This window comes from Syngnathus scovelli, chromosome 5 (genome assembly GCF_024217435.2).
Source record: "Syngnathus scovelli strain Florida chromosome 5, RoL_Ssco_1.2, whole genome shotgun sequence".
In the NCBI taxonomy this organism is placed as follows: domain Eukaryota; kingdom Metazoa; phylum Chordata; class Actinopteri; order Syngnathiformes; family Syngnathidae; genus Syngnathus; species Syngnathus scovelli.
Genome location: NC_090851.1, coordinates 10,954,056 through 10,981,359, shown reverse-complemented (window position 1 = coordinate 10,981,359; position 27,304 = coordinate 10,954,056). Strand labels below are relative to the sequence as shown.

At 38.5% G+C, this 27,304-nt stretch overlaps 3 protein-coding genes across 9 annotated transcripts in view; 2 read left to right on the top strand and 1 right to left on the bottom strand.

Moving 5' to 3' along the window:
• The window catches only part of LOC125968439 (sodium channel and clathrin linker 1-like), a 54,265-nt gene extending 41,100 nt beyond the window's left edge, over nt 1–13,165 (top strand). The window contains exons 1-18 of one of the 7 annotated variants that reach the window (XM_049719480.2): nt 5,435–5,642; nt 6,349–6,417; nt 6,493–6,542; nt 6,631–6,763; nt 7,137–7,262; nt 7,652–7,722; nt 8,061–8,151; nt 8,281–8,372; nt 8,473–8,650; nt 9,477–9,575; nt 10,118–10,189; nt 10,329–10,403; nt 10,521–10,660; nt 10,828–11,020; nt 11,247–11,443; nt 11,630–11,708; nt 12,448–12,543; nt 13,034–13,165. In XM_049719480.2, coding sequence (XP_049575437.1) covers nt 6,493–6,542; nt 6,631–6,763; nt 7,137–7,262; nt 7,652–7,722; nt 8,061–8,151; nt 8,281–8,372; nt 8,473–8,650; nt 9,477–9,575; nt 10,118–10,189; nt 10,329–10,403; nt 10,521–10,660; nt 10,828–11,020; nt 11,247–11,443; nt 11,630–11,708; nt 12,448–12,543; nt 13,034–13,072 — 1,731 coding nt within the window. In that variant the 5' untranslated portion in view covers nt 5,435–5,642; nt 6,349–6,417 and the 3' untranslated portion in view covers nt 13,073–13,165. Of the gene's footprint in view, nt 1–5,434; nt 5,643–6,246; nt 6,418–6,490; nt 6,543–6,630; nt 6,764–7,136; nt 7,263–7,651; nt 7,723–8,060; nt 8,152–8,280; nt 8,373–8,472; nt 8,651–9,476; nt 9,576–10,117; nt 10,190–10,328; nt 10,404–10,520; nt 10,661–10,827; nt 11,021–11,246; nt 11,444–11,629; nt 11,787–12,447; nt 12,544–13,033 lie in introns of those variants that run through there. The other 6 variants (XM_068650750.1, XR_007481318.2, XR_007481317.2 and 3 more) reach the window with 6 other exon arrangements.
• On the bottom strand, nt 13,154–14,750 carry c5h4orf33 (chromosome 5 C4orf33 homolog). The gene is made up of 6 exons (XM_049719486.1): nt 14,600–14,750; nt 14,332–14,525; nt 14,123–14,183; nt 13,957–14,008; nt 13,664–13,863; nt 13,154–13,561 (listed from the first exon to the last, which is right to left on the bottom strand). Exons 1-6 carry the CDS (start codon nt 14,662–14,664, stop codon nt 13,465–13,467), a joined length of 669 nt encoding a protein of 222 aa, XP_049575443.1. The 5' UTR covers nt 14,665–14,750; the 3' UTR covers nt 13,154–13,464.
• A 676-nt stretch (nt 14,751–15,426) lies between these two features.
• On the top strand, nt 15,427–25,941 carry LOC125968438 (sodium channel and clathrin linker 1). Its single transcript, XM_049719477.1, has 22 exons — nt 15,427–15,577; nt 15,720–15,841; nt 16,005–16,072; nt 16,265–16,317; nt 16,447–16,519; nt 17,051–17,106; nt 17,537–17,672; nt 18,154–18,276; nt 18,355–18,420; nt 18,725–18,795; nt 18,955–19,045; nt 19,343–19,434; nt 20,003–20,180; nt 20,515–20,613; nt 21,753–21,824; nt 21,931–22,005; nt 22,128–22,270; nt 22,417–22,609; nt 23,216–23,412; nt 23,813–23,891; nt 24,446–24,541; nt 25,656–25,941. The coding sequence occupies exons 2-22, from the start codon at nt 15,808–15,810 to the stop codon at nt 25,713–25,715; spliced, it is 2,055 nt and encodes a 684-aa protein (XP_049575434.1). The 5' UTR covers nt 15,427–15,577; nt 15,720–15,807; the 3' UTR covers nt 25,716–25,941.
• Nucleotides 25,942–27,304: the final 1,363 nt, after the last annotated feature.

Here is a 27,304-nt window from a genome sequence, read left to right as displayed (position 1 = left end):
AGAAAATTCTTGTTCCTGCCTGTCTACCGAGGATTTGGAATAAGACGAGAGGCAGCTACCTGTTCTTGCACTCTCCTCTCATCTCCTCACACTAATTAGAAGGAACAAGCTTTGAATCTTTCTGGGGACACACATCTTCTACCTTTGCTCAGGTTTGTGTTCATGTGTTTCATAGCGTGCCTGCGTGTGTGTGTGCGCCTTTGTGGTGGTGGAGGAGGGAGGGATGGGGAGCGGGGGACAGGTCACCAAGGGATGATAAGGCGTGGGATTTCGTCACCTAAACATTGCACGTATTTCAAAGCTAAAAGTGCCAATTAAAATTGATCATACCTAACATGGGCTTTTGCAATCCAACATGCGCATAAAAACCAATCAGTCCTTCCTCCTGTTCAACACAAGCCATTTCCCAGTGAATTGGTAATGCCAGAGGATACTGAAAGACAGCCTCACTGCCTGCAAGGACAAATGGGAGTGGCTTTTCATGATAGTGATGTAAAACAGATTTGTTCGTTTGCAATCCTTTTTTTTTCTTTAAATGTTCTCCCTACCTGCGACTCCCGCATTTGAAATTAACACACAATTAAAAACTAATGAACTGTTTCTTTAGAATCCAAATGGCAGCAGACATGCACTTTTTACCTCAATTTAAAACAAAATACTGTATCTGTCGATTGCCCTGGACAATTATCTTATTTTAATTTTGACACAGAAATTGAGTTTTTATCTCAAGCAAGGAAAAGGCCCCTCTCATGGTAGCCAAGATGGATTTAGCATCAGCAAGTATTTGCTGCTCTCTGCTGGACAACAATGAAATATGTTGTTATAAATAAAGACCATCTGTTTTTGAGATGTTTGGATGTCTCGTCACGTTATTGGATGTCTCGTCAAGTTTCTGGAATGTCCTTCACGGTTCACAAAAGCCAAAGTGTTTTGTTTGTGCATGATGGCAAGGTGCAACCAATGTCATAAGATAAAGCCACTGTAATGTGTGCAAGTATCACTTGAAGGGGTATCTATGTATAGAGCTCATGATAATTTTGTTGTCGTATCACTTGCCATCATTAATTAAGATAACTGACTTGCTCTTTGCTCTCTGAACGCTTTCAACTATTGCTCTGTAATTTGTCTGTGCGTGTTGAAAGAGAGAGGCAGAGAGTGAATGTTTTTCAAATGGCTTATGCAATAGTCCTATTAACTGACCCACACAGCTCAACCCATCTTTGCATAACTAACTCTTTTGAATAGATGGATTTCTTTCGGTAATTAAGGACTCATTGTGCCGTGTTTTTCCTGCTCTGCGGTCTTGTGTAATTATGTGCACAGTTGATGCATTTCTGTTCGACGGATTCGAACAAGAATTGGTTCAGGTGAAACGCAATACTATGTGTGCATTACTACTAGATAATGATGCAAACTAGGTAACTAACTAGAGAACACTTTTAACAGCAAAACAAAGTAAAAGACAAAACCCAAACAATGAAAGGCATCACAGTGCATCCATGGCATGGTTAAAATATAAAAATCCTAAACATCAGAGTTAATGTGACAAAATAAATAATCAAGTCTTACCGGAATGCCCACCTAAACAAAAGTTGATGTTTTTTTTAATGAAAACCGAGATTATATGGTGTGCACAGCCTACCCCAAGTTTTAGTTTGATCTTGACCTGGAACATTTTCTAGTGCCTATTTCTGTTATCTATGATTTTGTGCTTCTTGGGCTGTGTAAAAATGAAAGTCTTTTGAAGGAAATTCACTGCTATTTCTCCACTAAAAAACCTATTTGAAACAATTACCAACAGTGACACTTGCTTCAATGTTGGTGTCTCCACTCCAGACTGGCACAAATCATACTATATCACTCTTTTTGAAGATCAGCTCTTGACATGTCACTCATCATATTTTTGGGAGATATTTATTTTGAAGCAGCAGGAAAACAGACCATTTCTCTCCTCACCTTCCAGTTGGAAGCAGTAAAATCTCTGATATCTGATTTTAAGGCTACAGTCCAGTGAATTAGTGTGGTCAGGTCTCAGAGTTGAGTGAGTGAACCACCAAAAGACAAAAGGTTCCATTAACCAGATTTAAGTGAGTGAACCACCAGAAGACAACTTTGGTCTGAGTTTGCGGGTGGTAGGCTCCGAACAAGGTAAGTAAGGTAGCATTGCAAGGTTTATCATTTGTGTTTGGAGGATTCCAGCTGAAGGGCTGCACCATCCCCAATCCTTTTTCTTTCCACTGTAGTGTGATCATGCAGTGCATTGCAATTTGAACTGAACAAAAGCAACACATGAAACAGACCAAGCCCTTTCAAGAGGGGATAAGACTTTTTTGAGAAGCGGATATGATTGTCGTTATCTTCCCTTTTTTTGATAAATCGCTGCAACAATGACTAGGTTTTGACATTATCGGTTTCATGCAATGACATGGTGACACTTTGTTCAGTTTAGAATAGGCTTGTCCAGGTTTTGAAAGAGGCTCAGTATGAGAGGAATATTTGATGTGAGGCACAAAATCTAAAGTTTATTGCTTGACCACGTTGCCTGAAGGTTAAAGGCAATTTTTGCACGATTGAGTTTAAACCACTTTCAAAAATGAAATGTATGGAACATTTCCACCAGTCTTGGCATGTTGAAGTTCCTTAAATATGTCACTGAATTTCTTCAACTTGTGGTATTTAGTTTTTTATCTTTGGGGAGCTGTCAATCTTCTACAAAGTGCATCTTTAAACACCCATGAAAAGCCAAAACAGTACTTCATCCTCTGTCTTGGCAATGGGTTATTAATGTGTTCCTCTTTCATTTGCTCAACCTGTTCAACGTATTCCTTCTCAAGCCACATGAAATGTAAGTCAGTCTTTTGACTTGGGTTGAGGTTTAAACTCCTTGTTGCATTTTCAGGTTTCCAAGTTCTGAGGTTTTTAGGTTTATCATTAAGCCACAGTAGACCTATTGCTAATATAACAAGGTTAAGCAAGTTTCTATTACCAGTATCACCAATTTTTGAGCTCAAGTTGCCCATGCTTTTGCATCGTCGTGTCTTTTCTGGGAAAGACAAGACAGGCTTAAGCTGTAGCAAAGCTAGTAGATGAACGTCATATTTTGTGGACCATCTTTTAAGACACTACCTCTTCTTCTGTACTTTATTGTAGTAGTGCATGAGTTGCCTACCCATGCTAGCGTTTCTCAACCAGCCACAGTGCAAGGGGGTATGTGGAAATATTTAATCATTTCTTTCCGAGGTTAATTAAATATTTTAAGTGATTTCATAATAAAGTGGTGTGTGCACTTAAACTGGTTCCCCCAGGAGACAATAATCAGTGGCACTACCACACCAAAATCAATCTCCAAAAATGAGCTGTATGTTGGTGCAAGTATCTCATTATGCTCATATGACTGATGAAAGGAAAGTAAAACTGCTTGAGTGGGTCTGAGTATTAGTCATAAGTGTTTTTGTTTGTGACGTTTAAGTTTAAATGCCTGTTTGAATCAAACTTATTCAAAGTTGTTCTAGTTTTTTGGTGGTAAATGATGTCATATATATACGTATATTTATAACAAAGGAAGGTTTCCTAATTAATTAAATTATTTTTTTCATTTCTATACTAATTTATTTTATAGGCAACATAATTATTTTCTTTATTTTGAGTTTAAAAGAAGACAATGCTTTAGGATTAAAGGTTACAAAATAAATACATTCTCATTTCTTCATACTTTTGGACAATGATCAAACTTATGAGTGAGGGGGTACTCACAGCATGTCAAAATGTTTTGGGAATACACACAAAAACCCGGTTGGGAACCACTGCTTTACTGATGCAGCAAAATGTCTGTCGTGAGCCTGCACTTACTAATCTTTGATGGAGGTGCATTTATGCTTTATACTTGCATAAAAACATCTGTCACTTTTGAAAGTTTTACACCTCCTTGCTGTCATACTTCCATGCGCCCATTGCATTGGAATGAAGGTTCAGAATTTAATCTGCCAGAGGGCCCAATACAAATGAAGATGGCTCCGAAATACTTAAAAGCACAGTAACGTCTTTGACCACTAATATGGAGATGTATTTTTAAGTGTTTATTAGGGAGAAGGCAAAATCAAGGACAGTGTGGCAAGCAGGCAGCAGTTGTCTGTGAGGTTGTGTGCAGTTCCAAAACAGTGATGCAAGAGCAAGAGAGCAGTCACACCTCTTGTTCTTTTGTATACTTCTGTCACTGTGAACATGAAAATAATTCCCCCAAGAAGACCAACGGCGGAGTGTGTTGTCATGTTTTTTTCCGCACTAAAGGGAAAAGGGGAATTAGCACCCTGGTCCAGACCAAGGGTTTCAGACAGAGCTGGAGCACGGTGCATGCTTCAAGCAGGTACAGATATCACAGATAAACTACGGAATGTCCATGTTGGAGTATTTCCATACTCATTTTCAATCTCAATTCTACCTCCCGGTTGCTGTAGTTGTTATATTCGGTGTGTATCTAAGTTTTCGGGTGATGGACAAACATTGAAAATGAATGCAGAATATACACAAATGGCTCCAATTTGAAAATACATGTGTCAAATTTTAAAGTGCTTGAAGGAGCGTTGTAACACGGTGCTGTCTTGGATATATGCCATGTAAACACTGACCAACTACTTCCAGTGTTTTGGTGATGAGGGAGTTACAGGCGTTACACCTTGGATTGGTTGCTAGTCAATCGCAAGACACATAGGCCAACTCTAATGAATAGTAACCATTCACATATTCACATCTATGGGCATTTTTAGTCTTCATTGAACCTATCATGCAAGGTTTTTGCAATGTGAGGTAAAAGATGAGACAAAATCATGCATAAAGGTCAAAACTGAGATTGAAACAAACTCAAACTCAGATTTAGACTCCACTTTAGTTATCCCTTGGGATTGCTCCCTCAGGAAATTCTGGTTCCAGTAGCTCACATAGAAATATACAAAAGAGAATGTTGCACTTGAGTGACAAAAAGGAGAGTAATAAATAAAGCACATAGCAATAAAGTGTTGATTAAGAGTAAAATAACAATGATAACAAATAATAATATAAATATTAAAGATAGCTACACTTGGGGTTTCTAATTATGTGGTCTCCCTTTCTCCCCGTTCTGATCTGCCCATCCCCCAGTTGTTATACAGTTTGATGGCATGAGGAATAAAATAATTCGGCAGTCTGTTGGTCCTACAATTATGGAGAAGTAGTCTCACACTGAACACTCCTCTGAGCAACGATGACTGTGTGCAGAGGGTGGCTGCTCGCCTGACCAATTTGTCCAATCTGGAAGCATCTTTCGTTGCTCCCCCAGCACACGACGGTGTAGAAGAGGACACTAGCAACTACAATCTGGTAGAACATCTCCAACAGCCTGTTGCAGATGTTGAACAACCGCAGCCTCCTCAGGAAGTACATATATCCTGCTTTGCATCTTCGTGTGCAAGTGGCTAGTGTGTACTGACCAGTCCAGTTTACCATTCAGCCACACCCCAAAATAGTTGTACGAGTCCACAGTCTCCACCTCAGCTCCCTTCAGTAGTACTGGCCTTGGCTTTGATCTGGAATTCCCAAAGTCAATGACCACCTCCTTTGTCTTGGAGACGCTGAGCTCCAGATGGTTGGAGCGGCATCAGGCGGCAAAGGTATAGACTCCTGTACTCTTCCTTATTGTGATCTCTGATATGACATCCTCATACTTCTGTATATGACACAGCTCAGAGTTGTAACTGAAGTCCAAAGTATACAGGGTGAAGAGAACAGGGGCCAGCACTGTACATAGGAACGCCCCAGTACTGTTGACCACAGTGTCAGAGATATGTTTTCTCAGCCTGACATACTGAGAGGTAGTTGGAGGTCCATGTCACCAAGCAGGGGTCCATCCTGCTCAGTTTGTCCCCAAGCAGAGGGGGCCGTAACTGTGAGGCAGACCTGCGAACCATTCGGAGACCAGCGAAGCACATCAATGTTTCGCAATCAAGTTATCAAAATGTAATTAATTGGTATAAGAATCGGAAAAGCCGCTAAACATCAATTAAGTATGATTGTGCTGTTTACCTCCTGTTTAATTTTGAAAAGGAGTTAGTGTACTTCTAGGCATAAAACACCAGTAGATGGCAGTATCACTTTGGAAACTTTGCTGACCAGGAAATCTTAAAACTAGACTAATCGGATCCAAACAATTTATCTTTTTATTTTGACAGTTTTAGCGGCCTAATAAAAGATTAATCATGTGACTTCACAGGTGCTTATTTAATGGCCGAATTGATGTAACAAAGGAAGGACAGTCAAATGCAGATATAAAGACAGTTGTTTATCTTTAATCTGCACTATATTATGTATTTATTTTAGGTGGAATAGTCATGCCATTTAACCTGAACTTGCTCACCACAATAGTGCGAGCTACACCTCCTATACAAGGTATATTAACGTTCTATTTGCTCATAATATTTAAAGTATTCTCTGAACACACATTTCATATTGGATATTTGACAGATGATGGTCATCAAAGTGAAATTGGAAAGTGATCTCAAGGAGGACGACTGGTATGGATTTTTTTAAATTATGAATCAAAACAATATACTGGACATATTAAAAATATTGATAAATATAAGCTTCCCACTATCTTTGCAGGCTGCACGGTGAGCTGGGGGAGTCAGTCACAAATAAGCTTCAGATGCTCCCATTGACTTCAGGAGAGGAGGGTAACATAGAGGAGAACAGAATGCTAAATAACTATGAAGCTCAAGTCCAACTTTTTAAGCAGGTCTGCATGTGTTTAAGTTAATTGAGTTAATTGCGCCCGTATTAGTGCATGCAATATATGTATTCACATCATGTACAGTAAAATATTTGGTTGGGTTCGAAGAAAGACCGAACTTCAGTGGATAATATACTGTAGTCTCTTTTACATACATACATCTATCCATTACCTGAGAGGTTTTTCCTCACATTATCTACATTAAAATGATGTAAAATAGTTTCAAGAATTTACATGTTTAACATAAGTTTATGATTTATGTTGGAAGTTCCACGTTTACAAATGAAAGTCTTGGTTGTGAATTGTAAAATGTGTCTTTAACAACCGCATGTGTTAATTGCTTAGAATGTACAATCAGTATATTTTATGTATTTGAAAGGAACGGATGCAGGTCAGAGAGTTATGGCAGACAGCTGTACAGGAACTTGACTATCTACAGGAATTCTACCAGAAAATGTTCACTAACGGACTCAATGCCAATGCAGCAGGACAACAGCTGATACCAGTATTTACATCTTAACATATACAGTTTTGACAGTTTTAACAACTGACCCCAGCAGAGTGCTCAAAAGAAAGATATATTGATACCTTTTCTAATATGACTTTTAACTGTTGTTACATTTGTCAGGTATCTTCCAAAAATGATTTCACATAGAATACATTTGCAGTGTTTGAAGCTACCTCTTGATGAAATCTATACGAATCTTGTAAAGAAATGTTCAGGGTATAGTCACCCTTTTTCACTCAGTCAGGTCGGACAGGTTCCCGCCCCCTTGGAACTCTTAACAATATATGAAATACAAAAAATGAATGGATACTTATCCATCTATGTAAAAAATTATTTTTGCAAGCATGCCACACTAATGGCAGTTGTGTATTTTTTGTCACTAACAGACCAACCGTAATTTTCCAAAGACAATGGCGGGAGACAGCACAGAGGTGGAGAACTTACAAACCCAGCTCAGGTAACTTAACTTTTGATTCAATGTAGCTGTTGCAACATGTATTTTGAAAACCAAAATACACTTTTAATGTCGCAATTACACCCAGATTAATTATTTTGCCCTGCATTTAGCAGACAACCAGTGCAGGTTGCACCCTGTCTTTTGTCTAGTCAGCTGTGTTAGGCTCCAGGTCACCTGCAACCATAATGAGAAAAAGTAAAATACAGAATGGATGGATAATTATTGTTTGTTGTTAAAGGCAGCATTATACACTATATATATTTTTTTTAGATATTCATATACACACACACATCCTATAAGGCCTGACTAGCGAATGTTGGATGTCACTTGTGTTATAGAACAACCAAATCTGATCTGAGAACAGCCATAGCCAAAGTGGATGAGATGACCAAACAGCTCCAGTCTGTTCAGCACCAGCTAAAGAGACAGGTGAAATGTAGTAGTTGGCATAGGATGGACATGGAGAATTTCACATTATCAGAGACGAAGTTTAAACAACTATTTTATAATTACTATTTTTTCAGATATGGCTTTTTTGTAAATACCATGCATGTTTAGGAGGAAGATGAAGCAGAGGCTCAGAGTAGAGAGGAAGCAGCACAGAAACAAATCCAGCACCTTCAGACAACCATCAGCCAGCAAGAGACCAGGTGATTATGGAAAGAAAGGGTTTTATTCACAAACATTTAATGTATGGGGAAGTAATTCTGGAGATTTTCTCATCAGCTCTTGATGTTTATAATTGCTCAGAATAAAAGTTGCATGTCAGGAGGCAGAGACTGCACTCAAAGATCAAGCTATGTGGGAGAATACAGCAGCGAACCTAAAGGCCCGTTGTTCTACTTTAGAACAGGAGAAGTATGAGGGTCTGGACAAAGTGCGAGAGTGTGTTGAGATGGCTGAAGAAGCAACATTGCAGAAGGAAGAGGTACATATGTACTTCCAATTATAAAGTAGAGACTGTTCTTTCATTTGTATTGTTGAGAAAAGCCTCACCAGATTGCATTATTTTTTCACTTGAAATGTGTTTACTAGCAGAGTATTTTAGTTATAATAAACAAAGTGTGTGCCAAAATTTAAACAGCCTATTTGGTGTCACTTGACTATACTATTTTTTTTCAGTGGCCATTGGAGCAGCTATGATGTAGTTATTGTATGAACACTGTTTGGCAATGAGTGACCATGAAAATTGAATAGCCATTCTGTTGATCTTTCTACCTGTGACTCAGAGATGATTGGTTCCCAACCACCGTGTCTCGACAGTGTGCAATAATAGATCTGAGTATTTATTTACTCCCAAAAAATTTAAAGGACTTGTACATTTGTCGATGCTACCTATACAACTGTTTTAATGACTTTTATGACCGTTTTCATGAATTTATTGTTGCTTGACAAATGATAGGTTAAGTCTACCATGAAAACAACAGTAAAAAATAGACATACAAAAACAATTACCATAAAGGAGAAAAAAAACAACTCAAACTTAACTTACTGGCAGACAAAGTAAACCTCGTTGGCTGTCTGTAATCTGTGATGTAAGCAATCATGAGTGATGATTAAAATGTTATTTGATGAGTATGGGCTAACCTAAATGGGTCAATAACCCACCAGTCTTTTCCTATAAAACAAAACAAAAGAAAACACTACCCTCAATATCAGATGTACTAGATGCAGAGGATCTTGGGAAACTTGAATCTGACTTCGGTACAAGTATAAACTCTCTAACGTGCTGACCCGCCATTTATTTTCCTCAGGCTCAGTTAAGAGCAAAGCAGTTGAGGGAGGAGCTAGAGAAGACAAAAAAAGCCTTCCAAGAGTTGATCAAGGACGCTGCTCTTTGCTTCAATAAAGAGGTAGAGAATGTCATCTGTGGGTAGGGAGCACTTTACTTGAGTTTCCCTTTGCCACCTCATGCATGAAGAGTCACTTTTTTTCTGTCTTTAACATTCACATTTGGCTTGAATTTACGGATTACACATGCAAGATAAAGTTTCGTCAGCACTTAACCTGAATAGCGACGATTACAGGAAGAGACACAACTCTCTTCCATCCATCTTCAGTCCGTCCCTTGTCCGTCTGCAAAATTGGACCGTTTTCGTACCTGAGACGGAATGCCTACCTCTGCTCAGCACCACATGCCGTCATACAATAAACCCAAATATAGTACTTTCTCTCTGACCATCTTCAGATGACACTCAAACCATTTTACAGTACTGTCAAAATCTGGGCACAGCAGCCAAGAGTGGCTCCTCGCAATGCATGTTGTTTGCAATTTGTTTGTTTGTTTTATTCTTGTTTGTGTGGTATTGTATTGGTGATAATAGTCTGTTAAGAGCTCACAACATTCTGATGAACTAAATTTGTCCGCACTGACAGAACTGTACTTTTTTAACAGCTGGATAATATGCGTCAGCAGTGCAACACTGAAATGCAAAGTATGGCTGAAGAATTGTCTCTATTGCAAATGGTAAGTTTTTACCCTCCTTACAACAAATTCCTCTTAAAATCACAGTGCATACATTTCATTCATTCTAACTATTGGTTTTCCAACACCTGGTTTAACCTGCAATATTGATGTTACACTCCACTTCCTCTTTTTGATATAGGAGTGTGTGGACAAACAGTGTCAGATTGAGAGGTCAAAGCGAGAGAGAAAAGCTTTTGAAGAGGGAATGGCAAAGGTAGATGTTTAACTATAGTACAGGAAACAGCTCAATCCAGATCCAAAGTCTTTTCGATGTTTTATAATGCACGACTCTTACGCAATGATTAATTGGTTGTTTGTTTTTTCATTTAAGATGACCAAGTGCAAGGCAGACGATGAGCTTCGGAAGATTGATGACTTTCACCATAGGTGTCTAAAGGCAGAGCGGATGAGGGATGAATTAAGCATCATTTTGGAACATACCCTAAGCAAACTAAAAAAATTGGAAGTGGAGTAGGTGGATCAGTCATATATTCATTGCTTTTAAAGCCAGTCGATGGTTATATCATGTCGTTAATAATCACAGTACAAACCAGAGCCGCTCAAAGACAACAGCTGCGAAATGCATATAAAATTGTGTCGCACTATTATCATTCAGGTTTGCATATTTCGATCTTTAGCTACAGTGAGGAATTATCCCGACGCCAGGAAGAAGTGCAACAGCTAAAGGGCTGTTTGGATGCAGCAAGGGAGGACTGTGGCAGAATCAGTGATGAGCGACTCCAGTTGCAACAGGAGAATGTTCAGTTCCGCAGGGAGATGGATGAGCTTCGGAAGGCTTCCTTGCAAGTCCAAAAGAAGGCCAAACAACAGGTAAATGTGAGAATTTAAGAAAAATGTGCCACTGAGAAGAGTACAGATCATCCAAAGCAAGCAGAGAACCGGTGCTTCTTTGTCATATTCATTTTACCTAGTACTCTAGATTTGCATAGATGCCTGTACAACTTATTGGGACACTGGCAAGACATAAAATGTTAATAGCTAAGTTTTTAAAGAAAAAGGAAAAAAATAGATTTAGCATGATACTACGCTTTCCTAGATTACACAGATGATGCAAGAGTACAGCATTAAGGAGAAAACACTAAAAGGACAGATGAGTGACCTGGAGGAGCACAGTCGCAGCTCAAGTGCTGATCTGATGTGTCTTCTGACAGCACAGCAGAAAAGTATCCAGCGCTGGAAAGTGGAGGCGTCAAACATGGCCCAGGCTTTGGAATCCAGAATTAAAACTCTCACGTGAGAACTAAAAACATCAGATTGAAAAGAATAGACATGAATAGAGAAATATGATTTGAGACTAGACTTTTTAAAGAGTCAAGAAATATCTCCATTTTGATGACATTCTTGTCATGGCAACTGTTTAACAACAATTAAAAAAATATATACGTATGTGTGTGATTTTCTTTTGTTTTGTTTTTTCAGAGAAGAATTGGATCTACAGCAACAGCGTTCACATGAGTATGAAATCCAGCTGTCAAAAAATAACGATACTATTGTGGAGGTTTGTGAAAAAATGAGGCGGAGGATAATGATATGGTCGTGGTGTTTCAGCTTCCTCCCACATTCCCCAAAATGAATGGTAGACTCTAAATTTCTCACAGATTTTGAAGTCAATGTTAGCATGAATTCTTTGTGTGACCTTTTGCTGTCCAGTCCAGTAAGCACCCAACTCTCATCTGAGGCTCTATCTACCTTATGAGTCTAAATATGACAAACAGCATCGGTAATATATAATTTATCAACTTAATCCATTAATAACTGCCACTAATGCATGTGTAGGATTATCATACAGGATCATCAGAATTCACTGTCTGTGATATTTTTCCCGTGAAGAGAAACCAATACTGTAACAGTAGTTTTACATAGTCTGTGTGTAGACCCCAGGTGTCAAACTCAAGGCCTGGGGGCCAGATGCGGCTTGCCACATCATTTTATGTGCCCTGCGAAGAAAAATTGTGCATCAAATTTGTGTCATTACTAGAATTGAAAATTGTCTTCACTTTTAATAATATATATATTTTTCAAATATTTGACCGGTTTTTACTCGTCTGATTTGAAAATGATTTATTTGTCAGTTTGTTTTGTAGCTTTTACTGTATATAATATGAGGTGCTCATACATTTATTTGGGTTGACAGTCATAATGGCCCTCCGAAAGAAGCTATGACTACAATGCAGCCCGTGAAAAAAATGAATTTGACACCCCTGGTGTAGACAATGGTCTATATTCTGTTTGTTCAGTATGAGAGACAGCTGGCTGAATTGCGAGAGAAAGCCAGTCGCCTCCAGAGACGACTAACTGAAGTTGAGCAACGAACAACTCTACCTTCACAACAGGTGTGACGACTGAGCAGCATATTGTACTGATAATGATAGTCTATTGATGTAGGGCCTCTGCTGAAGAAATTGTTGGTCGGCTTGTGACATCGCTCTGTGTCCTCATAGTGTGTGTGCTTCAAAATACACACGGAGTGCTGTGCTCATGATTGTTGCATTCGATTAATTCAACACTAGTTGGCACGAAATTCTATACACTGTGCGTTTAACGTTTCTGTGAAACAGGAACGTGAGCATGTCATGTACATGGACTTTAGTGTTCAAGTACCGTTAAAAGAAAAAAATAAATGAACCCTTTTGGTTAACGCCAGACAGCGGTTCTTGGAAAATGTTTTTTTATGAACTGGACTCTATGTAGGCTGACAGCAGTTCCCAATTAGCTCTTGGAAAGGTACTTTGCTTGCTTTTTTGGGTGTTGTCACATAAAGTCTTCCTTCTAACTATGTATGTGCAAATATAATTGATGTTAATTCTGTTCTTTTCCTGACAGCTCCGGTTTGGCATCCCAGGGACGGAGGGCCAGTCTTGATTCCTCTGAACTCTTATCAGTGACTCGTTTGTCTTTAGAACATTCATAATGAACTATAAAAAAATACAAACACCAGAGGTATGCAATGTAAAATGTATGTTTATTGATTTACCACACTTGTTTTCCAATCTTTAAGTTATTACTGAACCAGTCCATTCATAGATATACAAATGCTACAAAATCAGAAAGGGAATTAAATGAAAATATGTAGAAAAATCCAGAAAGGCATGAATAACTTTGTTAAATTCCATCATAAGACTATGCCAAAATCACTGACACAAAATTACTAAAAGACATGTTTCCACATTTGTGACAACACACACAAATGCCGCATAAAGACAAGTATTTAAAAAAAAAGAGTAAGAAATAGGACAAACGAGTTAGTGAGCTGCTCAGCGTTTTCCCTTCCAGAGATTAGACTCTGGCTGCTCCCAGCCATCCCCCATGATACTTTGCAGTCGGAAATTGCCAAAATACTTCAGGGCATGGCTAACAGGAAAAAGAACGTAAAATGTAATGCACAACGTTGTAAACATTTATGTTCTAATTAGCTGCAAGAGAAAATAATAGTTTTGCAATGAGTGTACTTACAAATTTGGCTTCTGTCCTTCGACTATCTCATCACGGGGGATGGAGTAGAGTGCTTCATATGTGCGCATCTCTCCGGAGCCATGAATAGCATAAGAGTTCATCTTGTTCACATTGGGTGGAAAATAAATCCAGGGAAGGAGAGCCTCACCCATCCATTTGTCTCCGATGACTGTCGCATTAAAAACCAGCGGCAGTTCTTGCTGAAAGTGGGTACAAGGCACATTTTACACCACACTAAAGCATATTAATAACCCTTTATGAATCTGTTGATTACTTCGATTACGTTTGCCTACCTGGAACGCTTGGCCAACCCCTGACAGCAGTAATACCAAATGCTGACCATGTCTGAAGTGAAATAATAGAAAGCGGCACAAGATAAAAGTGGAAGTTTCAGTATAACTACATTTATTAGATACCCATTGATGTGTCCAATATTAAAACAAATTAAATTTTACTTACGGACAAACCTCCACCTCTAAGTAATTGTCTGTAGTACTATCGAGAAAGAAGGACTCAACAACTGATAAAGTAAAAGGGAAATATTGACATTTTTAGCACCAGACTTCGAAAGACAATAAAATGAATGCATACAAAATCTCATACCACATGTTTTCATGATACATTTGTTTGGTCTTCCCACATACACCTTCGTCTGAGATCTAACCCACCTTCATAGTTCCAGAGCCCAGGGAATGGCTGGCCGGGTGCTCCAGCTGGGGCCTCTGGGTCATTGAAGAAAGGAGCAAAAGTCTTCATTTTTAGCCCTTCATCACCAGGGGAGAAGATGATCCTGATGGGGTCATGATTCACAGGATTGCTGTCCCAAGTGTGCAGGATCTCAAACTCTGCTTGCATATTCGGCCTGAAAGTAGAATTGTTTGCAAGGACTAAGGTTCTATCTGGCCTCAGTTTAGGACATTTTAAATATCGACTTACAGAGAATCACAACTCAATGTCATGCAAATGACTGTCACAAACTGCAGTCCACGAACTAACCCCATATTGTACTTCCAAGACACTAAGCGATAAGCATCGCATACTGCTTCTTAAACACTTCAACTTTTCACCTTCCTGTCATTATTTTACGAAATGCGTTATTATATTAGGTTAATTTTTAACGGAGTTCTGATCATTCACGTGTTATCAAGCTCGTAAATCAAACTTAGGTAATAAGCAAACCTAACCCAAGAATGGTTTTGGACCCGTACTTGTCAACAGTCGAGTTTATCAAAATAACATCAGCTGTCAATGGACTTCCTTATTTCAGAAAGCGGAACTATTTCGTTTGCTAAATTGTACACATCGGAACTATTTTGCACCGCATAGCTTAGCTGTCATTGGCTGCTGTTTGTTTTCTTCAAAACGGACGGCGCAACTTGATTATTTAAGTAATGCCCTCGTTTTATCATAATTTAATAATACAGACAGTTGTCAAACGTAAACTATTAAATTAAATCGATTTTCATATCTTTAACCACTGAATAGAATTGTTGTTTTAAATACCTGACTCAGTGCTAACGGACGTTTTTTAGCTCGCTTCTTGTGTTAATCTCCTGCAAAAGAAGCATTAAATAACCTTAGTCTTCTCTCTCGATCAGCTTGTTGCAGCCTTTTTCTCCTTTTTTTCAACGCTGATACTGTGCAACGCCAGCCATGCTTAATTTCCTAGGAGCAAAACCAATGCTGATTTGGTTTCTGCGTCTGTTTGACGCGCTAGCATGATATTTTTACATTTGCTTCCGCCTAGGCGAGTGGTTCTTAACCTGAGTTCGATCGAACCCTTGGGGTTTGGTGAGTCGGTCTCAGGGGTTCGGCAGAGCCTCCAATGCGGAGGTCCGAACACACCTGATTTATCGTGTAAATTCGTGACGACGCATATCTGAACTGGTCTCGCAAAGGCACACTGATTTGCAGGTATGTAATTTGTTGCGAGTTCATGCATTGTGCTGGTTTTGTTCTTAGAACAAGGTGATGTTCGTGCACGGCTCATTTTGTGCACCAGTGAAAAAGTCTGTCTTGAATTTGGAAAAAAAAATAATGTTATTTTCCACTAAAGAGGGGTTAGGTGAATGCGCATATGAAACTGGTGGGGTTCGATACCTCCAACAAGGTTAAGAACCACTGCCCAAGGCTGCATCATCAACATGGAAACGGAGGTCGAATTTCTTCGTGATCAAGGTAGGGAAGCAAGTCACATGCTGATTTAATTACAATTCGACTGCTTACTATTTACCTGCACGATGCCATGCACCAAGAAAACTTCCCCATTGACAAAGGTTATTTGAGAAATTAATGTGTGCATATTTTTCGAGGTGCAACCTGCTACAATTTGTGTCCTTAGTCCGCAGGCTAAATTCATCTCTCAGCCAGTATCAGCGTGAGGAGCACGCACACACCAAACCATCTCAGGTACCAAACAAAAGCTATTTCATACATTTTTGTAGTACAGTATTGCATATTTAGTTAACAATGAAGTGGAATAGGTTAAGGGAAAACTGAAATGTGGAGGAGACATGTCATGATGCATACGATGTGTTCAACCAAATCCATGAATTCTGATATGACTTTGCAAACCTTCCCCCCCCCTCCCTCCTTCCCCAGAGATACGAAGAAAAAAAGGCCCCTGAAGATGCTCCCTGGCTCTCTGATAGGAGGTATGATACTGCAGTTATGTGATGTTGTAAATTTTAGGCACAATTTAGCAACAAAGCACCAATGAGATTTGTAAGTCATATGATGGTTTGAACGTATTATTCAACTCATACAAATTTTCTTTATTACAGTATAATGGCTCCATTGATAGCCGAGTATGATCGGCACATTGATGAAATGTCTCAAAAGCTGCAGAAATATCAGGTAAAAACCCCAAGATTAGGTAATTATTAAAAGGAGGCACTCAAAGTTTTTAAAAAAAAGCTTAAACTTAATGTACCTTTTAAATGCCTATTTAAATTTGTTAAAATTCAAATGACATTATAGGTGATTCAAGAAAATTATCATAATTTTATGTATCTTACTGAACCTCCCACAACAGCTTTGCAGTTTTCACCTTTTTAAAAACACCATATGCGAGTAGGCTTCACTCATCTCTCACTTAAATTTGAGTTATTTGACATAAACTGTTTTGTCCAGTCAAGATGAGGTTCATTTTCCACATCCCCTTCTCATTTTTAGTCACATCATTGTCCATCACTGAGCTCCACACACTTGGAACTCTCAGTGTCATGCAGGAGAATGGTTAAATGCTTAAAGGCATTTATTCAAGATTTTTAAGTGTGCCGATATTGACACACATAGGCCCTTGGACATGTGTAAAAAGCAATATAAATTTTTGGGTTGTATCCATTTACATACTTTGGCTTCATGTACCTCTATTCATCTTTGCAGGTGTCAATGACAGATGTCAAAGAAAGGTTGGAGACTGTTGTCCAGGAAAATGAAAGGTATCTGGGATTTGTTGGTGTTTAACAGAGTGCACCCAAAAATGATTTACAGAGCTTTTTTTTTTGTTTGTTTTTTCACATTTTAGGCTACAGCCTTATTCCAAAATGGAATAAATTGATTTTCCCCTTATAATTCTACGCACAACACTCCATAATAACAATATGAAAAAAGATAGTGAATGTATTAAAATAATAATTAAAAAAAAGAACATGTACATAAGTATTCCCAGCCATTGCCATAAAGCTCAAAATTAAGATGAGGTGCATCGTGTGTGTGTGTGTGTGTGTGTACTTCATAATATAGGTATTCTCCATTACATTGTAGCATTTCAATTGTTGTTTAACAATGTTTACGCAACAATACTAATATTGTATTATATTTGATTGTAATCTGGAGAAGTGGTTAGTAAATGTTTGGATTTTATTTCAGGCTGCATGCAGAACTCAGGGAATCAGTTGAGAAGCAGCTTCAGTCACCCTCAAAGATTTCTGGAGTGGAGATGAGCACAGTGGAGAAGGAAGCAGTGGTTGAAAACCTCCAAGAACAAATCAAGCTTTCGGAACAGGTCCCAAAATTTTGACGTGTACTTTTTATATATTTCCTGTTTTAAGTAGCAACCATGTTTTGCTTGTTTTTTAAACAAAGGAAGCCAAATAATGTGGTTATATTTAAAGGAAGCCTTTCAGGTTTCAGTTAATGTTTTATATGTGCAGCTTTGCCTATATGTTATGCATGTTAGCAGTCGCATCAAGAAAATGTCCAACCCCCTGCTTTTAGATTCCTCATACAAAAACTTATAAGCGTGTGAATGTGTCACCTGTCGGTGCATTTTATACTCTGACCTACCTGTAGCAATTGAACAAATTGCAACATACCATGTTTGACACATTCCTGTTAAATTCAGCTTTAACTTTTTAAACAATGATGTCAAATTTTGCATTTTGATCAAATGAAAACATCCAGGAGTAACTGTATTTCTTTTTAGTTGGTACTCAGCATAGTACTCAGTAGCAATAGTTTTGAATGTGTTTTATCTATTTGAATAGGAGCGGATGCAGGCCATGGAGTTGTGGCAGACAGCAGCACTTGAGCTTGATCGCCTCCAGGAGTTCTACCAGAAGAGTCTCACTGATAAGCAGAGCGCTAATGCTAAAGAACAGCAACTCAAGGTATACCTCATACAATGACATTCATAGCCATTGTGTTGGGTACTCTACGACAATAACAAATTGTTTTCCTCATCATAGGATCAAATCGTAGTTACCCACCAGCACACGCAGCAACTCCAAGTGTCCAATCAAGAACTACAATTGGTATGTAACGGGTAGAAGATGATACTTCTTCTGCATGTTTGAGATCTCTCACATGTATACATTTGCACACAAACAGTATGTATGTGAGACTTGACTGGAGTCGCAAGATGTGAGAGTAACGCGACACTTATCTGATGTATATTTAATGAGAGGGCAAAGCTAGGGGTCCAACTTTTACTGTCTTGTGGGAACAGTAGCATTGTTGTTAAGCGATTTTTAAAGTTTTTACAGTTTGATTTGAGTCAAAGCATACAATAAGGAAATGCTATTCAAAGGACAAACTTGTGTATCTTGTCACATACAGACCAATCAGCAGCTACTAAAAACAGTGACAGAGCAGAGTACAGAGATGGAGGGGCTACGCAGCCAGCTCAGGTAATAATTGTTGATTTACAATAGCTGTCACTGAAGTTGTGTTACGTTGCTAGGTGCAGAACCCAGCCACACCAATTGCTACATTGTAGTATGATAATGGGGGGAACTATTAACAAAAGTAACTATTGACTGAAATGTTCTCTGGGTCTTGTGTTCTAGAATAACCAAAAGTGATTTGGGGACGGCCACAACCAAAGTGGAAGAAATGAACAAGCAGCTCCAGTTAGTTCAGCACCTGCTAAAGAGACAGGTGAACAAATCCATGTTTTAGAAAATGATACATTGCTTTTGAGTCGAATTGCTTAAACAATTGCTTTATTGCTATTGGAATTTCTGTAGTATCGTTAAAACGGTTTGTCCTCATTCAATGATTTTGACATTTTGCCGTATATTTTTACGCTCCATACTGTAATACAGTATACCTCAGTACAGTATACAAATTTCTGGCTGATATTACTTCTCACCCTCACCTGTGCTGTAGACGTGAGTGTGTGTGCGTGTGCATACTGTACTGTATTAAAGACATGCACATATTGCATTCATTCAGGAGGAAGAGCTTGCCGAGGCTCGCAGCCGAGAGGAAGCGGCAGAGAGACAAATTCAACAGCTTCAGTTAACCATCAGTCAGAAGGAGACAAGGTGAGTGCCGATCAACTGCAGCGTCACTTGACCTCTCTCATTCCATAGACTCGGTTCATTGCTCGAGAGATAATCAAAGTCAAAGTCAGCTTTATTGTCAATTTCTCCACATGCCAAAGACACACAAAGAAACCGAAATTTCGTTCCCCGCTATCCCACGGTGACAAGACATGGCCCACAATAGACAATCAAGTAAACAAGTAAACAACAGCGTGCTGAATAAATAATGAATAAATAACACAACAAATAAATAAGAGGAGCAAAAAGGAGCAAGTGAGCGTACAGCAGACATTCCAAAAAAATACTCCGATATTCTCTTTCTCTCTCTCTCTCTCTCTCTCTCTCTCTCTCTCTCTCTCTCTCTCTCTCTCTCTCTCTCTCTCTCTCTCTCTCTCTCTCTCTCGCTCTCTCTCCCTCTCTCCCTCTCCCTCTCTCTCTCTCTCTCTCTCTCTCTCTCTCTCTCTATATATATATATAGATATAGATATAGATATGTTTTTTTTATTAATTGCATAGGTTACTGGTGCAGTTCACTATCAGTTTCATATTTTCATTTACATTTGCTAAGGCTCAAAACAACATCGCAGGAGGCAGATGATGTTCGAGGAGAACAAACTATGTGGGAGCAAATGTCAGGGAACCTTAAGGCCCGATGCGCTACCTTAGAACAGGAGAAATATGATGCTCTGGACAAAGTTCGAGAGAGTGTGCAGATGGCTGAGGAGGCAGTACTGCAAAAGAATGAGGTAACACATACTCATTTATTCACCAATAATGTTCTTAATGCTGTTAATTCAGAGGTTGTTCAGGAACACAGGAGTTCTCTTTTCTGCATTTCAATACTTTCTGTGCACTAACTGTTTACTATGCCATTGTTGTTATTTTTTTGTAAAAGCATTCTGTGTGTTTGTGATGAGTACAGTGTCATTTTATGATTGTAACTATACTTGGTACAAACCATAACTATGTCTACCTACCATTTCAAATTTGCATGCATATATTTTGATGAAAGTTGTATATACGGTAAGAGGGAAATGTTTAACAGTCTTTCAATCAATGCAATTTACTTGTTTTCCTTAGGCTCTGTTAAGAGAGAAACAGATGATGGAGGAACTTGAGAAGACAAAGACGGTCATTCCCCAGCTGATTGAGGATGCTGCAGTGCGCACCAGAAAAGAGGTGTTTCTATCTGGTTATTGAAGCAAAGCTATTTCTGCTGACGTTTATATTATGTCAACGATTTTTTTATTTTATTTTTTTTATTTTTTAATCCAACCCATATTTAAATCCCTTATCAAGCAAACCTGGTTTTCTCTGCTGTACTCAATCCGATTAATCATCATTCTTTTTTCCTATATATATATGCCAAAACACATCAAAACAAAGCTTTCTCTGCATCTGTTTAACTGGTTAATCCTGCTAAAATGCTGTGTGACTGGAAAGTGAGCTCTCAATTCAAATCACTGACTTCGATGACTGAAACCTTGAAGACTGGATACCTTTTATGTTTTATTCCCAAGGTAATTGAAAAACCTAATAGAGAGATTGAGACAGGGTTAAAAGATTATCCAATAAACAATTAGACTCTTACTCCTGAAATCTCATAAATGGAAATGATCAGCGAAAACACGGATACACTTATACGTGAAATAATCTCTCTGATTTATTTTTTATGAAACTGGCCTCAAAAAAACAATCCACCCTGCTTCAAAAAGCATAAAGCCAGTCTTTCGTTGCAATTTCCTGCACTAATATATCTTGGAGGTATTTTCTGATCTAATGATAACAGTTGGGACAGCGTTCCAAGACAAGGTTGACGTCAGAATTATAGAACTCTAAACTCTGAAAAAAATACTATTGCAAAAATAAATGCCACAAATAGTAGTAGGAAGACTGTAGCCTAATTTTATTTAATTATATTGTGTTACTACCGTACGTAGAATCTCAGCCACTGTAGCAAAGTTTTTCTGTCTAGCTTTACTGTCTGTAATCTGAAGAGTCTGCCCTGAATTTCATAGGATAGCTACACATTGTAAATAGTAAAGTTCACTCAAATTGCCTTCAATTTAAAACATTTGTAGTAGAATTAAGTCACTAACTGTGATACAGTATGTACAAAACAATTTTATTTAATAGGATAGCTACATATTGTAAATAGTAAAGTTTATTCAAATTGCCTTTAATTTAAAATATTTGTAATATAATTAAGTCACTAACTCTGATACATTTATGTGCAATACAATTTACTGTCTGCCCTTAAATTCCAATCATACTATCTATGCTATAATGCAGCTGCATGACACATTTGTGTTAAACAGGTGGATAATATACGCAAGCAGTGCAATGTTGAGCTCCGTCGTATGGCTGAGGAGCTGTCATTATTGCAACTGGTAAGAGACCCCCTCACAAAGAAATATGTTCCCAAATCTGCCTGTTATAGTCTACAACTCTTACTACCTGATTGGGTATGTTCTTACTCTACTAACTCATTCGCAGGAGTGTGCAGAAAAAGAATCTCAGAATGAGAGGTCAAAGCGAGAGAAAAAAGCTTTAGAGGAAGAACTTGCAAAGGTATTGTTGCACTGATGATTAGATTTAGATCAGCAGCTCTAAATTTTCTTTATGTCTGTGGCCTTTATGAGCCCCATCGTCATTGTTATCAACCATGAGATTGTTGTCTTTTCGTGATATAGGTAGTTAAGGAGGGTCGGGCAGAACCAGAGCTTGGGAAATTTGATGTCCTTCACCAGAGATGTCTCACTGCAGAGAGGATGAGAGATGAAATAAGCATTACTTTACAAAGTACACAAAGCAAACTAAAGAAGATAGAACTGGGGTAAGTGCAATGCCTGAACATTACCTACTACTATTACCAACTTCCCGTAATCCACAGGGCAGTTACTTAGCCAGTCATTCTGAGCATCTAGTAGTGCAACACTTTGTCCATTTATTCCCTGTCATCTTCCACATTTCTATCTGTAGCTACAACGAAGAATTGTCCCGTAGTCAGGAAGAAGTTCAGCAACTAAAGGGGTCTTTGGCTGCAGCAAGAGAGGACTGTGTCAAAATCAATGACGAGCGACTCCAGCTGCAGCAGGAGAACTTTCAAATACGCAGAGAGATGGATGAACTGCGTAAGGCCTCCTTGCTTGTCCAAAAGAAGGCCAAACAACAGGTAAGGAAAAAAGTGAAGAAAAGCTACTAGGTTACAACAGGAGTCTCCAATCAATTGATCGATTGATCAACTGGTAGGCCTCGGACTGGTCCCAAGTCAACATTGAAAGGTGTACGGGAGAAAAATAGGAATCTGTGTGCGCGTAATTATTATTCTATTTGTTATGTCAATGTTCACTACACCCTAAAAGTCCGAACAGTCTCATGTCAAAAACAAGTATTTTTAAAAAAGGAAAAAAATTGGGCACCTTAACCCGTGTGACCCGCATTACATGAGGTTATTGGTGGTCAGCAGTCATACACAGTCCACGATCAAATTGGTTACGGTTGGAGGTGTCTGCATGCATGTACGCGCGCACACATGTATGTGTATGTGTGTGTATACACTCATATAAAAAAGGAGCACAGAGAGTAATGTGATGTCTAGTGATTGTATGACACCAAGAAAAAATACCGTGCATGCTGGAAAAGGTGTGTGGGTTTGCAATGGTGACACTAAACTGGGTCATTGCAAAAGGTTGGGCACCACTGAGCTACAAGACGTATGCACGTGAGTCAAGATATTTAGGACCTAACCTATTTACTGCACTGCGCTGTCCTTTTCCAGGTGTCACAGATGGAGCAAGAGTACAGCCTAAAGGAAAAGTCTCTTAGTGCACAGATGAGCGACTTGGAGGAGAGCAGTCGCAACTCAAGTGCTGATCTAATGCGTCTTCTAACTGCACAAAACAAAAGTATTCAGCGCTGGAAAGACGAGGGAAAGAACATGGCCCAAGCCTTTGAAATAAAAATGAAAAATCTCAAGTAAGAACCGATTAACCGATGATTTCACTAATCAATTTTTGAGGGATCTTGGTACAGCTTTGCCACTCACTGCGAGCTGACACCTGACTACTAATATGCATTATGGTATTAGATAATAGTAGGGCTGCACAATGTATAACATTTGAGACAATGGCACATGCAATATGCAATAAAGTAATATTTATGGAATTGTATGACTGAATATTGACTGGTCAGATGCAATATTCAACACACAATATCGCATGTTTTTCCCAGTGTCGTGCAGCCACAATTAAAAATAAAAAAAATGTGTTTAAGTTGTTGTCATTCACAAAATAACTGTGATATCTATCACTTGAATCCATAGATCCAGTAAAGCTATAGTTTAATTTGTTTGGTGACGGCTTCTTTTGTGTTTCAGGGCAGAGTTGAATCAACATAAGCAGCGGTCACACGAGCTCGAACTCCAGCTGGCTAATAACCTAAAAATTATTGAAGAGGTGTGTGCAACATATGAATAGTGTTTTTCTGGAGTCAAGAATATAACATTGTAGGCTGTCCTTTAAACACAATGTAACATGACTTGGCTGACCTCAGATTGAAAGAGCATTTTAAATTGATCCATTCAGAATTGACAAATGATGTGCTCTCTAACCGCAAGAATACAGATCACCCAGTATTAATTTTTCCTTTCCACATTTTGTCGTTACAGACATATTCCACAATAGACTAAATGCAGTTCTCCCTCCAAATTGTGTGCAAAACGCCCCATGTTATATTTTTCAAATTTTTTTAAAATTATTTTTTGGAGAAAATACGATGTTAAATGCACATGGGTTTTAACACCTTACGCTTCTTGATGCCGTGTAGTCAAGCATTATTCCCTTCATAGAAAAACTTTTTTTTTTCTATTTTTATAATGCTGGAAATGAATCACACTTCGCTAGAAATTTTCCTAAGGAAATGAGAGAAGCTAATTTCAGTTGGCTGTTTTTGAAAATGTTGTCCCTGTAGTGATAAGCTCTAATAAAATGTGGATATTATGTTTGTGCAGAATGAGAGACAGCTAGCAGAGTCTCAAGAGAAGTCCACTCGCCTTCAAAGACGACTAACTGATGTTGAGCAACGTGCAACTACTGCTTCACAACAGGTACCACTGTTAAACACATGGTAGTCATGGTGGCGGTGTGATACGCCCACCTTACCCTCACTGCTACTTTGTTTAAATTGTGTGGTTGTGTAGGTAAGACTGAACTGGGACCTACATATGTGTCTCAGAGGTGTTACTAGTATGTGATCTTTGGGTAGGCAACAACAAAAATTTAGCTTCTTCTAAATAGTGTATGTAAACAAGCTATGGTTTAATTTTGAGAATGGGTGGGAGATAATTCAATTACACCATTCAATTTCTTTAGCAGGGTCCATAGTCCTTACCCCATGAAAAATAAAAATATAGTACCGTATTTTCCGGACTAGAATTTGCAGTTTTTTCTCATAGTGTGGCCGGTGCGACTTACACTCTTATGTGTGAAATTATTAACACATTATTATATCAAGTCACATGTTTCACATCTTTATTATGCATTTTATGGCTGGTGCGACTTGTACTCCGGAGCGACCTATAGTCCGGAAATTATGGTAATCGTGTTAGCCTTCGGTAAAATTACTTTATACCAAACAAGCTAGTAACTAGCAAAATGAAACTTTTTTTATGCCCAACAAGCCAACTCCAGTGACTAGTAACAAATCTGCTACAGGAAGCCTGAAGCTAGCTAATTACCAAATCACCAAGTGACCTGGTATCTTAGAAGAAACACAAGCCTTATTAAGGTATTAACCATTTTATTTAGATTGCTGAGTGCAGTGAGCTACAAACAGGTTTAGCTGTTCACTTGACCACGTCTGTACCGTATTTTGGAACTGTCGTCATGGTTTGCTGATGTCAGGGAGCAGCACTAAGAACTCCCACACCTTCAAAATGGCCAATTAGAAAGTGGTGCATTTTTGTCCAATGACAGAAAGCTATGAATACTCCAAACAAATAAAAATAGAATAATAGTAATTTTTCGAGAGTTTTCATTAGATGGGCAGAACATTCCTCTGGGTGGGCATGGCTTATCTCTGGGGTGGGCAACGCACACTCAGCCCACCCATAGACACGCCCCTGAGTTGTTTTTGTTTCCAACAGCATGTCAGAATATTTTTAAATATTAAATTGTGGGTTTGTGCAAACCGTAATCTAATTTTATCTGTTTCCTCCACAGATTTCAGTTATGGCATCCAAGCAAAGGAAAACTTACTTTTGTGAGCCAAAGCATGAATGAAGGCATTTTTTTCAGATCTATTGGAACTGTGATAGCTGTCATTTTGTAACATATTGTTGATTTGATTTTGAGTTGTAAAAGTGCTTCAGGAATGTTGGCAATCCTCTAGTCCTCTGTTACTGGAACGTTTTCAGCATTTCAATATTTTTGTGTGCAACTGTGTATTGATATTTTGTAGTTTTTTCCCCCAGTAATGTTTCTAATAAACAGTAAACGCAATACACAATGTCCCGGAAAATCTCATTTTGGAATTATCAGAGTCCTTTTTAGATTGGGCGGGATTTGTTTTATTTTATTTAATCTGAATTCGATCAGGTGTCTTGATGTAGATTCTACATTGTAGAGGATCAAAAATAATTTCAACATTTCAATGTCTATTAATTTAACATGGATTTTCACGATTCACCCCGTCCAATCCTTCAGTTTTGCTGTTTCGTTTTCTTTTATACTGAGGTATGTGAAGTAGTATTTCTTTTCCCAGAGTTCAAGTGAGTAATTTCTTTTTCATTTCTGCAGTTGGGTTTTTAAGTCTTTTAAAAAGGTTAAAATTGGCTGAAGACTGAAAATGGGCTCTTGCTTGCTCAAATATTTACAGCCGCCTTTGTAAACCGAGTACTACTATGTCTTCGTCTGCGATGCTTGTTGGGAAATCTCTGTGTTGCTAAGCGACTGTAAACGAGCTCTGGTGGCACTAGCTGACGTATTCTAGAACGTAAAGGTAGGCAAAAATCTAAACACTTATTACGTATGTACATTACGTAATGCCTCAAAATGGTGCTCACATTACAATGGTGAATTGTCAACTTGTTTGCTATTTCCTGATGGTGAAAGTAATAAATCGTTATAGAGCACTTTTAGTAATTTCTTTTTTTAATGCAATACAATATAGCTTTGCTTGCCCCGCAAAAAAATGTTTTGAGGCTTTGCGATTGACATTTGATTGCGCTAAAAGTTTTTATTTGTGAAGTTAATGTGCTTGTTGCCATGACAACAAATCCTACGATTACAGGAAGTGTTGTTAACACTGCTCAAGTGTGTGCATAACTCAACATCTGTAGCGTCACCTTCCAGAATATATGCGTTAACCAGGCAGTGAAAGCTAAATTTGGCAACAGTCGTCAGAGGCTTCCACTCGCCATCGTCCGCGTAACTTTCTTTCGTTTACGTGTTATTTAAGCGTGTAACATTACATGAGTGATGTCAGTGATATGCGTATCACTGACGTATGCAAAATGACACACTGTCCATGAATGGCAGTTTTTGATAATGTACCAAATTTGCGTCTGGGTTGAGTAATTATGAGTTGAAAAACAAGAATTATGTGAGTTACATTAACGCTATCCTGCAGTCCATTGCACATTAGGACTTTAAGCGAAGATGGCGTCAACATCTAACTCGTCTGGACAGAGTGAGAAGGATTGCATGGGTAATAACCAACTACATACTACACCGATTCCGTATTGGATGCATGCACTCGTGCATTTACTGTAGATACAATTCGAGAACTGGATTTACAATTGGGCTTTTGCAAATACAATAGACCCTCACAGAATGGTGCAAATTTGCACAATATAGTTATTGGCTTGAGG